Source organism: Psammomys obesus, unplaced genomic scaffold, assembly GCF_907164565.1.
Source record: "Psammomys obesus unplaced genomic scaffold, mPsaObe1.curated_primary_1811, whole genome shotgun sequence".
Taxonomy (NCBI): Eukaryota; Metazoa; Chordata; class Mammalia; order Rodentia; family Muridae; genus Psammomys; species Psammomys obesus.
In genome coordinates this window covers 59,974,750-59,988,896 of record NW_026591086.1, presented here as the reverse complement: position 1 = coordinate 59,988,896, position 14,147 = coordinate 59,974,750, and the positions used below count along the sequence as shown (strand labels likewise).

At 39.9% G+C, this 14,147-nt stretch overlaps 1 protein-coding gene across 1 annotated transcript in view; it reads left to right on the top strand.

Moving 5' to 3' along the window:
* Positions 1–14,147, top strand: part of Nalcn (sodium leak channel, non-selective) — a 273,950-nt gene that overhangs the window by 249,100 nt on the left and 10,703 nt on the right. Inside the window, exons 39-41 of the mRNA XM_055609597.1 lie at positions 2,464–2,557; positions 4,133–4,265; positions 4,907–5,022. Of these exons, the coding sequence (XP_055465572.1) occupies positions 2,464–2,557; positions 4,133–4,265; positions 4,907–5,022 (343 nt within the window). The remainder of the gene's footprint in view (positions 1–2,463; positions 2,558–4,132; positions 4,266–4,906; positions 5,023–14,147) is intronic.

Genomic DNA, 14,147 nt, shown 5'->3' with positions numbered 1-14,147 from the left:
GTATAGCTGGATCTTGAGGAAGCGCTATTCCTAATTGTCTTAGAAAGCACCAGATTGATTTCCAGAGTGGTTGTACAAGTTTACATTCCCACCAGCAGTGGAGGAGGGTTCCCCTTTCACCACATCCTCTCCAGCATGTGTTGTCTCTTGAGTTTTTGATCTTAGCCATTCTGATGGGTGTAAGGTGAAATCTCAGGGTCATTTGGATTTGCATTTTCCTGATGACTAAGGATGTTGGGCATTTCTTTAATTGTTTCTCTGCCATTCGATATTCCTCTGTTGAGAATTCTCTGTTTAGTTCTGTACCCCATTTTTTAATTAGATTACTTGATTTGTTGATGTTTAACTTTGAGTTCTTTATATATTCTGGACATTATCCCTCTGTCAGATATAGGGTTCGTGAAGATCCTTTCCCAATCTGTAGGCAGTTATTTTGTTTTGTTGACAGTGTCCTTTGCTTTACAGAAGCTTTTCAGTTTCATGGGGTCTCATTTATTGATTGTTGCTCTTAGAGCCTGTGCTGTTGGTGTTCTGTTCAGGAAGTTGTCTCTCCTGTGCCAATGAGTTCGAAGCTCTTCCCTACTTTTTCTTCTAACAGGTTTAGTGTGTCTGGTTTTATATTGAGGTCTTTTATCCACTTGGACTTTAGTTTTGTGCAGGGTGATAAGTATGGACATTTGCTCAACCATGTTTGTAGCGGCTTTATTCATAATAGCCAGAATCTGGAAACAACCCAGATGTCCCTCAATTGAGGAATGGATACAGAAATTATTGTACATTTACACAATGGAATACTACCCAGCAATTAAAAACAAGGAAATCATGAAATTTGCAGGCAAATGGGAATTAGAAAAGATCAACCTGAATGAGGTAACCCAGAAGCAGAAAGACAGACATGGTACATACTCACTTATAAGTGGATATTAGACATCTAATATAGGATAATCATACTAAAATCTGTACACCTACAAAGCTAAGCAAGAAGGACGACCCTGGGTAAGATACTCAGTCCTCATTCAGAAAGGCAAACAGGATAGACATCCGAAGGTGAAAACAAGGAACAAGAGAGGAGCCTACTACAGAGGGCCTCTGAAAGACTCTACCCAGCATGGTACTAAAGCAGATGCTGAGACTCATAACCAAACTTTGGTGGAGTGAAGGGAATCTTATATAAGAAAGGGGAGATAGAAAGACCTCGAAGGGTCTGGAGCTCCACAAAGAAAACAACAGAACCAAAAAATCTGGGCCCAGGGGTCTCTTCTGAGAGTGATACTCCAACCAAGGACCATTCATGGAGATAACCTAGGACCCCTGCACAGAAGTAGCCCAGGGCAGCTCAGTCTCCAAGTGGGTACCCTAGTAAGGGGAACAGAGACCATCTTTGACATGAACTCAGTGGCTGGCTCTTTGATCTCCCCCCCCCCCCGAGGAGGGAGCAGCCTTACCAGGCCACAGAAGAAGACAATGCAGACAGTCCTGATGAGAACTGATAGGCTAGCGTCAGATAGAAGGGGAGAAGGACCTCTCCTATCAGTGGACTGGGGAAGGGGCATGAGAGGAGATGAGGGAGGGAGGGCAGGATTGGGAGGGGCTGAGGGTGGGGACTACAGCTGGGATACAAATGAATAAATATGCTAAATTAAAAAATTTTTATTAAAAAAAAACAGAAAACCCAAAAGAAACAAACAAACAAAAAAAGAAAAAACAAAACACAAAAGTTTTATAACTCTACCCATTGTCAGGAATAACCCCACCCAATTTTAGCAGTTTTTGTATCCATGTATTTCACTTAAATGCTGAATTATTTTGTGGGTGGGGGAGGTAAAACAGTTTTTAGATGACTTTCTTTTTCAGCAAAGTGTGGAAAGTCAGAAACTACCAAATCACTGTGCTGTGAGAAAAGCGTTTTCAAAATCTCATCTTCCACATTATAGAAGCATCTACTGTTGTTTTCTTAAAGTTTCTAAAACAACAAAACACATACAAATGCCTTGCTGGCCGATGATTCATTTGGTGTGTGGCTGAGCCTCCTTCTATGACCCAAGTGAAGAAATCTCTTAGTAGCCAAAATAACAACTGAGTTGTTAAAGCAGAAAGTCAGTAAGTGGTGAGCCTGTGATAGCCTGTGATAGCCTGTGATAGCCTATGATAGCCTGTGATAGCCTGTGATAGCCTGTGATAGCCTATGACAGCCTGTGATAGCCTATGACAGCCTGTGATAGCCTGTGATAGCCTGTGACAGCCTGTGATAGCCCGTGACAGCCTGTGATAGCCTGTGATAGCCGGCGTGTCAGGCACCTGTGCCTGCGGGGAAGGGTGTATGAAAGGAAGAGTTTAGGCTTCAGTAACAGAACCCTGGCAAGCAGATTTGCGAAACCCCCTGTTGGGGTGGTCACCACCCACACTGCTTTATGACAGTGACAACTTGTGCAGTCGCCATTCTGTCTTCTTTTCTTAAATTAGGCACGCCAATTTTTCTTCAGCTGGCAAAGCCATTACGGTACTGTTCCGAATTGTCACGGGAGAAGACTGGAACAAGATTATGCATGATTGTATGGTAAATATCCCTCATCATCATCAGCGCCTCCATACACTCCTGTGCACATGTTAGCGTCAAGGCCTTGTAGTGAAAAAAAGAATACTCTGGCTATCTTCTAGTCCATAAGTTGCACTTTTTAACATTACAAGATATTACTATAAAAAGCAAAACTTTCACTTAACTTGAGGTATCATAATCATATTTAATAATGAGCATCATTCTTTCCTTCCTATCCTTCATAGCTTAGCAATCAGGAGGACATTTATTTAACCCATTCATCAGACACTCACCAAGTCCCTGGTTTGCCCTGGGACATAAGCAAGACTTTCTGCAGATCCAAAGGTTCCTCAAGGCACATACTTCATGTGGTCTGAGCCACTCCATCCTTTGGTATTCTGCTCTCGGTCCAATAAGTCTGTATCATCCTCTGGTCATGGGGTTAATGCTTACTTCTTCAGCCATTTTTAACCACACTTAAAACTGTGGGTTATATATTCTACAGTGCTCTGTAGTTCTTGTTTGGACATGAGTAATAGTTCCGGAGAACTGTAGAGTCAAGCTCCTTTCTTTGCCCTCCCTCTTACCTCATGGGCACCAACGATGTCCTACAGACATTCTGGGAGGGAACACACCTCTCCAGGCAGGAAGGTGCTGTCCGTGGATGGCTCAGTGTTGAACTGCTGAAGTGGGACTAGTGTACTCAAGAACTGCTTTACATTCCATTTGTTTTTGCTTACTGTGAATTAACATAAATTAAATGTAAATTTCCACATGAAGCTAATGGCCCTTGCGCTGGAAACTGTGCTGTTAAACCTGGTCAGCATTCAGGGGACAGGGGTGTGATTTGTTGTTAGCTATCCCTAACACTTGGCACAGATATACTACACAATAGGGTTTAGAGAATTTTAAATATGAAAAATGGAAACCATATTTATCCACTCAGGTATAACCCAAGGCAGAATTAGATAAATCCTACATATGAGTCCCAGAAAAGTCTGTGGGAACACATAAGACAGGACTGTTTTTCTGCCCCAGAGAAAGCTGAACAGTATGAGAAAAGGGTTTGAACTTCAGAGGGCCCTACAACATGCAAGGGGCCTTATCCATTTCTGTAGCATCTCCTTTTGGTGCCTCAGGGCTGGTGATTGGTCCTTACACAACTTGAATGTGGATTTTGTATGTGTAGTATACCTCCATACAGATTAATCCATTGCTTAAGTTAAAAACAAAAAAAAGTTAAAGGTCCTTTAACTTTTAATTAAATAATTAAAATTATTTAATTTTCTAGAGTTTGACTCTAGGGACCGTTGGTGAGGGTGTGAAGGCTGTCCTTCAAAAAAAAAAAAAACTGTTCATTTACATTTTGCTTCTATCAATGGCATTGAACTGGGGCATTTACAAGACCAAAAGCATAACACAGATGAAATGCTCTTGTGGAGTTCTGCTGCAAATGGTGTGTGTGTGCATGTGAGCTTTGGCATGGTGGCTTTAAATTAACTGCATCCCATGCTGTCAAGAATGCGTTCTTAGAGCACTACAGTCAGGAGAAATCTGTGGCCTTCCCTCCCCTCCCTCTTCCCCGCTGCCCCACAGGTCCAGCCTCCATTTTGTACTCCAGATGACTTTACATACTGGGCAACAGACTGCGGCAACTACGCAGGGGCCCTTATGTACTTCTGCTCCTTCTACGTCATCATCGCCTACATCATGCTGAATCTGCTCGTCGGTAAGGGATGTTTGCGGAGTTATTTTTTTATCTCTTCAAACTCAGGTACTTGGATAATTATGTACAATTTCTGAGTAATTATCTTGGATTGCTTGGGGCGGGTGTTTCATGGCATTAATTATAAATTGCTGCCTCTCAACCCAGGATCTGAAAAGACCTTTGAAAGGCATGGAAATGGCAGTTGATTGCACTTTCAAGAGTTATCCTATTTATTATACTCATTAATTCCCAAAGAGCTCTTTCCATAGATTGGGCTGAACACAAATCGAGGAGGGCTACTTTTACAGCCTCAGAATATCACAGTTTGGCTTTGTTCACCCAGTCGTGGGGCCATCCAGACCCAATACGACCCTTTAAAATGCCCTGGAACTCTCAAGTCAGAGTAGAAGCCAGCTGGCATGAATGTCCACACATAGTGTCTTTGAGCCCATGACCCTCATGTTTTGGAAAGGCAAGAGCTGAATCAATAGCTTAGTTTAAGTGAGAGACATGCCAGCTTGGAAACTGTACTGAAAGCACTTTAAAAAAAAAAAAAGGCTTTATAATGTGAGTGATAACATTTATTATTTATAAGGATGTTTTACTTTTTCTGAAAAATGACAGGTTTTCATGATTGCTTAACATCTGCATTTCTTTCCTAGCTATAATTGTGGAGAATTTCTCCTTGTTTTATTCCACTGAAGAGGACCAGCTTTTAAGTTACAATGATCTTCGCCATTTTCAAATCATATGGAACATGGTGGATGATAAAAGAGAGGTAGGACCGTGGGTTGCCTCACTTGCTTGCCAAGCATGCACAGGGTCCTGGGTTAGACCCCAGCACACATAAACCTAGGTGTGGTGGTCATTGGGAAATAGAAGCAGGAAAGTTGGATATTCAAGCTTTTCTTCCACCTTGGGGTGTGAGAGTGGACCATTGTTTCCTGCTTTATCTCAAAAAGAACAAATGACATATTTCAAGGGTCTTATATCTAAAAATTGACATAGACTAAATGTGGAACTGCCACTGCTGTTGCAAAACCCTGTCATTAATGAGTCAGGTGAATATGCTAAAGGTAGGGGTACAGAGTCGTCTCTCCTCGTGTCCTTTCCAACCACGAACAGCCTGGTCTTTAGACTTCCATAAGGTCAGCAAGGGAAGAAAATAAAGGATTTGCAAGGGTGTCTGCCTTGGGCTCAAGCAGAAGGAAGGAAATTGCAGCTCACACAGGAAAAGCCGGCTACAGACTTACCATCACCTCAACCTTAAGCAGCCATCGAGATGAGATGCACACGGGAGTTACAAGTGATGATCTGGGATGCCACTCAGTGGTTGAGTATGTTTCGAGCATGCAAAAAGCCCTGGGTTCAATCGCCAGTACCAGCTAGACAAGGCAGCTGTATGGAAAGGGGATCCAAAACCAAACAAGAGTCAGATACAGCCCCTGCTCCAGTTGTTGGGAGAGCCACGTGAAGATCAAGCTACACGTCTGTTACACGTATCTGGGGGGTCCAGCTCATGCATGTTCTTTGGTTGGGAGAACCTATGGGCCCAGGCTAGTTGATTCTGTAGGTTTTCTTGTGGTGTTCTTGACCTCTCTGGCTTCAATCCTCCCCCTCTTTCTCATGATTCCTTGAGGTCCCCCTAATGTTTGCATATGGTATCTGCATCTGTTTTCATCAGTTGCTGGGTGAAGCCTCTCAGATGACAGTTATGCCAGGCTCCTGTCTGCAACTATAGCAGAATATGATTAATAGTGCCAGGGGTTGGCTCTCATAGTATGGGTCTCAATTGGGCCAGTCATTAATTGGACATTCCCTCAATTTCTGCTTGATCTTTATCCTTGCACATTTGTAGGCAGGACAAATTTGGCTCAGAGGTTTGATGGGTGGGTTTCTGTCCACATCTCTCCCTTGGAAGTCTTGCCTGATTACAGGAGGTAGCCATTTCAGGTTCCATATCCCCTGTTGCTAGGAGTCTTAGCTAGAGTCACCCTCATAGATTCCTGGGATATTCCTTTGTCCTAGGTTTCTGGTTCATCCCAGAGCTGCACACACACACACACACACACACACACACACACACACACACACACACCAATTCCAATACTCTTTGCATCAGTCTCCCCCACCTGCTCTATCTGTTCCCCTACCTACCCCCTCCCATCCTACTCCCTCCCCCCACCTCAGAAGTCTATTCTATTTCCTCTTCTGAGTGAGATTCAAACATCCTCCCTTGGGCCCTCCTTGCTACTTAGCTTCTTTCGGTCTGTGGATTGTAGCATGGTTTTCCTGTACTTTATGGCTAATATGCACTTATAAGTGAGTTCTTACCATGTGTGTCTTTCTGGATCTGGGTTACCTCACTCAGGATGATCTTTTCTAGTTCCATCCATTTGCCTGCAAATTGCATAATGTCTTTGTTTTAAATAACTGTGTAGTATTCCACTGTGTAAATGTGCCACATTTTCTTTATCCAGTGTTCTGTTGAGAGACATCTAGGTTGTTTCCAGTTTCTGGTTATTACAAACAAAGCTGCTGTGCACATAGTTGAGAAAGCGTCCTTTGGGTATGTATACCTTATATACCACAAGTAGGCGTTCTGTTGGATATATGGCCAGGATTGGTATATCTGGGACTTGAGGAAGGTCTATTTCCGATTTTCTAAGAAAACTCCAGAATGATTTACACAGTGGTTATACACATTTGCACTCTGATCAGCACAGGAAGAGTGTTCCCCTTGCTCCACATCCTTGCCAACATGTGCTGTCCCTTGAGTTTTTGATACTAGCCATTCTGATGGGTGTTAGATGGAATATAAGAGTGGTTTTCATTTGTATTTCCCTGATGACTAAGGATGTTGAACATTGCTCTAAGTACTTCTTGACCATTAGAGAGTCTTGAGAATTCTGTTTAGCTCTGTACCACATTAACTGGGTTATGTGGTTTGTTGCTGTTTAATTTCTTGAGTTCCTTATATATTTTGGGTATTAGCTCTCTGTCAAATAAAGGGTTGGTGAAGATCTTTTCCCATTATGAAGGCTACTGTTTTGTCATATTGACAGTGTCTTTTGCCCTGCAGAAGCTTTTCAATTTCATGAGGTCCCATTTATTGATTGTTGCTTTTAGAGCCTGAGCTGTTGGTGTTCTGTTCAGGAAGTTGTCTCCTATACCAATGAGTTCAAGGCTCTTCCCCACTTTCTCTTCTATTAGATTTAGTGTTTCTGGTTTTATGTTGAGGTCTTTGATCCACTTGGACTTTACTTTTGTGCAGGAAGATAACTATGGATAATTTGCATTATATTGGTATATGGGTATAACTGCATTATATTGCAGTTAGACAAGCACCATTTGTTGAAGATGCTATCTTTTTTCCATTGTATGGTTTTGTCTTCTTTGTCAAAATCAAGTATCTGTATGTGTGTGGGTTTATTTCTAGGTTTTTTTATTCCATTCCATTGATCAACCAGCCTATGTCTATGCCAGTACCATATAGTTTTTATTACAATTCCTCTGTAGTACATTGTGAAGTCAGGGATGGTGATACCTCCAGAAGTTGTTTTATTGTAAAAGCTTATTTTAGCTATCCTGAGTTTTTTGTTTTTCCATATGAAGTTTACAGTTGTTCTTTCAAAGTCTGTAAAGAACTGTGTTGGTATTTTGATAGGGAGTGTATTTTGATAGTGAATCTATAGATTGCTTTTGGTAAGATGGCCAATGTTCCTATGTTAATCCTACCAATCCATGAGCATGGGAGGTATTTCCATCTTTGATATCCTCTTTAGATTCTTTCTTCAAAGACTTGACCTTCTTGTCATACAAGTCTTTCATTTTTTTGGTTAGAGTTATACCAAGATATTTTATATTATTTGTGGCTATTGTGAAAGTTATTGTTTCCCTAATTTATTTATCAGCCTGTTTATTATTTGTATAAAGAAGAGGTACTGATTTTTGTGTTAAGTTTGTATCCAGCCGCTTTGCTGAAGGCATTTATCAGCTGTAAGAGTTCTCTGATAGAATTTTGGGGATCACTTATTAATACTATCATATCATCTGTGAATAGCAATATTGACTTCTTCATTTCCAGTTTGTATTCTCTTGATTTCATTTAGTAGTCTTATTGCTCTAGCTAGGACTTCAAGTACTATGTTGAATAGATATGGAGAGAGTGGACAACTTTTGCCTCCCTTTAGTGAAATTGCTTTAAGTTTTCTCTCCATTTAATTTGATGTTGGCTATAGGCTTGCTATATATTGCCTTTATTATGTATAGGTATGGTCCTTGTAGCCCTCATTTCTCCAATACTTTTATCATGAAAGCGTGTTGGATTTTGTCAAATGCTTTTTCAGCATCTAATAAGATGATCAAGTGTTTGTTTTTCCTTTCAGTGTGTTTATATGGTAGCTTACATTATTATATTTTTATATGTTGAACTATCCTTGCATCCCTGAAATGAACCCAACTGAATCATGGTGGATGGTATATTTGATGTGTTTCTCTCTCTCTCTCCCTCTCTCTTTTGTTGAGTCTTTATATGGTTTAGGTATCAGGGTGACTGTGGCCTCATAGAATAAGTTTGACAATCTTCCTTCTGTTTCTATTTTGTGGGATAGTTTGAGGAGTGTTTATATTACCTCTTCTTTGAAACTCTGGTAGAATTCTGTGTTAAAACCATCTGGCTCAGGGCTTTTTTGGTTGTGAAACTTTTTTTTTTTTTTTTTTTGCTTTTAATTGTAAACTTTAATATTTTAGCAACTTCCGTATGAATATTTGGAAGAGGAGAATACATTTCAAAAACAGATACAATTGTACAAAAAGTTGCTTTATGAGAAATAAATTGTTCCTATATAGAACTTTTAGGACATTAAAAGATAACACTAAGGAAATTACATTTTTAATGATTGTTTCTATTTCTTTTGGGGTTATAGGATGGTTTATATTGTTTACCTGATCTTGATTTAATGTTGGTAAGTGATATCTGTCAAGAAAATCATCTATTTCATTTAGATTTTCCTATTTAATGGAGTACAGGCTTTTGAAGTAAGACCTAATAATTCCTTGGATTTCCTCAGTGTCTGTTGTTATGTCCTGGTTTTCATTTCTGATTTTGTTAATTTGTATACTGTCTCTGTGTCATTTATTTAGTTTGGTTAAGGGTTTGTCTGTCTTGTTGGTTTTCCCAAAGAACTAGCTGTTGATTTTTTTTTGATACTTTGTATTGTTCTCTTTGTTTCTAATTTATTGATTTCAGCCCTGAGTTTGATTATTTCCTTCCATCTACCCTCTTGGGTGTGTTTGCTTCTTTTTGTTTTAGAGAGTTCAGGTGTGCTTTTGAGTTGCTAGTATTAAATCTCTCTAATTTCTTTATAAAGACTCTTAATGATATAAATTTTCCTCTTAGCACTGCCCATATGTTTGGGTACATTGTGCCTTCATTTTCATTGAATCCTAGGAAGTCTTTTAATTTCTTTTTTTTTTTTAATTTCCTCCCTGATCCAGTGATCATTGAGTAGATTTGTTCCATTTTCATGAGTTGTTTCTGTTGTTGTTGAAGTCCAGCCTTAATCTGTGGTAGTCTGATAAAATGCAGAGTTTATTTCAATTTTCTTGTATGTGTTGAGACTTGCTTTGTGTGTGACTATGTGGTCAATTTTGGAGAAGGTTCCTTAAGGTGCTAAGAAGATGGTATATTCTTTTGTGTTTGGGTGGAAGTTCTGTAAATATCTGTTAAGTCCATTTTATTCATAATGTCCATAGTTTCATTCTTTTCCTGTTTAGTTTTTATCTGGATGACCTGTTCATTGGTTGAGAGTAGGGTGTTGAAGTCTCCCACTATGTGTGAGGTTCAATGTGTGATTAAGTAAGTTTTTTATGAATGTTGGTGTCCTTGCATTGCGAGCATAGATGTTCAGAATTTAGATGTCGTCTTGATGGATTTTTTTCTTTGATGAGTATGAGGTGTCCTTCCCCATCTTGTTTAATTTTGGTTGAAAGTCTATTTTATTAGATATTAAAATGGCTACTTAGGCTTGCTTCTTGGGTCCATTTTCTTGGAAAACCTTTTTCCAGCCTTATACTCTGAAATAACATCTATCTTTGTTGCTGACGTGTATTTCTTGCATGAGGCAGAATGATGGATCTCATTTTCACATCCATTCCCTTTAGTTTGTGTCTTTTTTTATTGGGAAATGGATTCCACTGATGTTGAGCAATAGTAATGATCAATTAACAATCAAACTGTTAATTCCTGTTATTTTGATGTTGGTAGTGTGTATGTGTGTATGTGTGTGTGTTTCCTTTCTTTTGTTTTTGCTAGTGTGGAAGTGTTTATCTCCTATCTCCTGTTTTCTTGGATGTAATTAATCTCCTTGGATTGGAGTTTTCCTTCCAGTATTTTCTGTAGGTCTAGATTTATTAATAGATATTGCTTAAATTTAGTTTTGTCTTGGAATATCTTGTTTTCTCCATCTATGGTGACTGAAAGTTTTGCTGGGTATAGTAGTCTAAGTTGGCATCTGTGGTCTCTTAAAGGCTGCATGACATCTGTCCAGGCCCTTCCAACTTTTAGAGTCCCTGTTGAGATGTCAGGTATAATTCTGATAGGTTTGCCTTTGTAAGTAATTTGGCTATTTTTCTCTTGCAGCTTTTAATATTCTTTCCTTGTTCTGTAGATTTAGTGTTTTCATTATTATATGGCAGAAGGATTTTCTTTTATGGTCCTATCTAATTGTTGTTTTGTATGCTTCTTGTATGCTTATAGGCATCTCCTTCTTTAGACAGGGAAACTTTCTTCTATGGTTTTGTTGAAACTATTTTATGGCCTTTGGAGCTGGGAAGTTTCTGTTTCTTCTATTCCTATTATTCTTAGGTTAGGTCTTTTCATAGTTTCCTGGATATTTTGTGTTTTAGATTTAACATTTTCTTTGACTAACATATTAATTTAGTCAATCATATCTTCTGTGCCTCTCTTCCATCTTTTGCGTTCTTTTGTGATGCTTGCATCTGTAGTTCCTTTTGTCTTCTCAAGGTTTTCAATCTCCAGGATTCCGTCAATTTGTGTTTTTTAAATTTATTTATTTTTTATTAATTGCAGTTTATTCACTGTGTATCCCAGTTGTTGCCCCCTCCTCATCCCCAACCAATCCCACCCTCCCTCCTTCATCTCCTTCCATGTCCCTCCCCAAGTCCACTGATAGGGGAGGTCCTCTATCCCTTCCCTCTGATCCTAGCCTATCAGTTCTCATCAGGACTGTATGCATTGTCTTCCTCTGTGGCCTGGTAAGGCTGCTTCCCCCTTAGGGGAAGATGATCAAAGAGCCAGCTACTGAGTTCATGTTAGAAACAGTATCTGTTATTTATTGCTTCTATTTCCATTTTCAGCTCTTAAACAGTTGTATTAATTTTTGTCACCTTTTTTATTTTATTTTTCTGTATTTTTAAGGGATTTATTCATTCCCTATTTAAAGGCCTCTTATTTTTATAAGATTTGATTTGAGGTCATTTTCTTGTGTTTGGCTGTGTTAGAAGATCCAGCACTGGCTGTAGCAGCATAGCTGGGTTCTGGTGCTGCCATGTTGCTTTGGCTTTTCTTGATTATGTTCTTACCTTTAGCCATATGGTTGTCTCTGGTGTTGGCGGGATCTTCCTTATACCTGCAGGCCTCCTCAAGGATCCAGGCAGATCCACCTATTCTTTTTATAACAAGATAATGTTAAAGAATGAACACTAAGCCTTAAATTAAATGATGTTTGTCTGGTAATTGAGTCACATTTTAACAATGACAATATTAAAAGGAGGAAAGACATAATAGTAAGTTGGGTAAAACTTGGACAAAACACACCCTGCTTTCTTTTAAACCCTGATGAGTAGCAAACATGTGTTTACTGCCAAGTCACTTCAAGCAAAGGCTAAAAACAATCAAAGAGTAGTGTCAGCACCAAGAGCTTCAATGATATGAATGTCAAACATGCATGAGGAATTTAGAGTTATTTTATGAAATCATGTACAATAAATGTGTTCATTTCATGTGGCTCTTGTTGATTGTGTTCTCATGCTTACCTTTATCCATACCGTTGACCCTGGTGCTGGCTGGTCACCTGGATGTTTCCAGTGTGAGCAGGACTCCTGGAAGTTCCTGGGGCCAGCAGGCCTTTTTGAGAAGGCAAGCAGAGCAGTGGCCTGGTGGATGGAGCTCAGCTTACTGATGCTGGCTGTACACCAGGGAGACCTGGCAGGGGCTGGATGTCTAACAGATGTAAAAATCTGGAAATAAAGTTTACCTGGTATTTTTCCATAATTAGCGAAAGCAGAGGCAACTTTCTTGATCTCAGCTACCTTCTTTCCTTTTCTCTTTTTCCACTGTCTCCTTCTCAGCATCCTGCATGTTCTTTCCTTGTTCCTCTCCCCTTCAACCTCTTATTAATCCCTACCCTCCCAAAACCAAGCACAGGCCTGGGCACTGAGGTAAAGCAATTCCCAAATGGCAAGGTTGTACCCACAGTGCCTTTGTTCCAATTGAGGGTGTGACCCATTAAAGGTAAAATGGAACTAATGACATAGGTTAATATGAGTAATCCAAATTAATGCTTCAGACTTTGAATTCTTTTTAGTACCAACACAACACTACAAATGGAAAAGTCATATTTGATTTCACATGATAAGTCATAGACAAAACCCAGGCACACTAAAAATATTATTTAAAATTTCTTCCAGGATATGTGTAAGGCATATGTGAAACAAAAATTATTGGTACCTGCCTATAATCCTAGTTCATGAGAGACAGAAGTAGAGGTTCTGGAGCATGACAGCCTTACATTTAAGGTCAGCCTGGAACATATAAAAACTTGTTTTTAAAAGATTGTAAATAAAAAATATATGAATGAATTTTATGCTCAGACTTTTATCCCCAATATCACTCATTGTGGAAATGTAAATATTCCAAATATAAAATTACAAATTCAAAACACTTCTGGTCCTAACATTTTGGTAGAGGACACTCAACCTGTATGAGTGTCCAGGAGTTATGAGCATGTTAAAGAAAGCAGAGAGTGGATTGGCTTGGGGTGGACCCTTCACTAAAATGGTCATGAGGATATGGGTGAAAAGTGACAATTGTGCTTACAACCAGAAATTAGGAAGGTTCTGCCTTGAAAGATCCATCCTGAGAAGATCCAAAAAGAGCAAAGGGAGAGTTGAGGGTCCAAGACAAGGAGCTAGCACAGTCGACATGAGGGTGTGGAAGACAAGGTGTGGCGGCGGTGCAGGGTCTGGCCTCGTCCCCGCTCTCTGCCTTCCATAGTACTCCCTGTCCCCCACAGCTGCGCACCAGGCTCCTGTGAACTTCTGAGGTAGTAGCTTGTGGAGGACAGGGATACCAAGCCTACTTCTTTTGTCTCATCTAGATATACATTTGTCTCTGTAACTGTTACCCACAGAAACTGACCTTAGCTGATATGTACAGGGAAGACCACACTCCAATTAACACCGAGATGCTGATGACTAGCAAGAAGCCCTAGCCACCAGGTTCATTCAAAGATACAGTCAGAGTTGATATATCAGGCTCAGTTGCATCGGAATTCAGTGCTATCTCTTAAGGTTTCAGTGTCCAAATTTGTTTTATCCCAGATGAAGGGCAAAGCTCAGTCCCCATTAACTTGTCTAAGTTGTCCTAATCTTTGAGAAGACCTACAAAGAAGCTACCTTTCATTGAAAGCACAGTAGCCAATGCTAAGTCTTAAGACCCAAGTGAAGTGAGGAGATTGGTGTTCATGTGCATTGCCTGTTCAGCAAGTGTGCACGTGGAGAGGCAGGTAGACTACTGAGCATAAGCAGTAAGGGCTAGCTCCAGGGAAAGCTACATGGGCGTTCCTCACCCTCCCTGGCTCTGAAGTCAACATTGTGGCT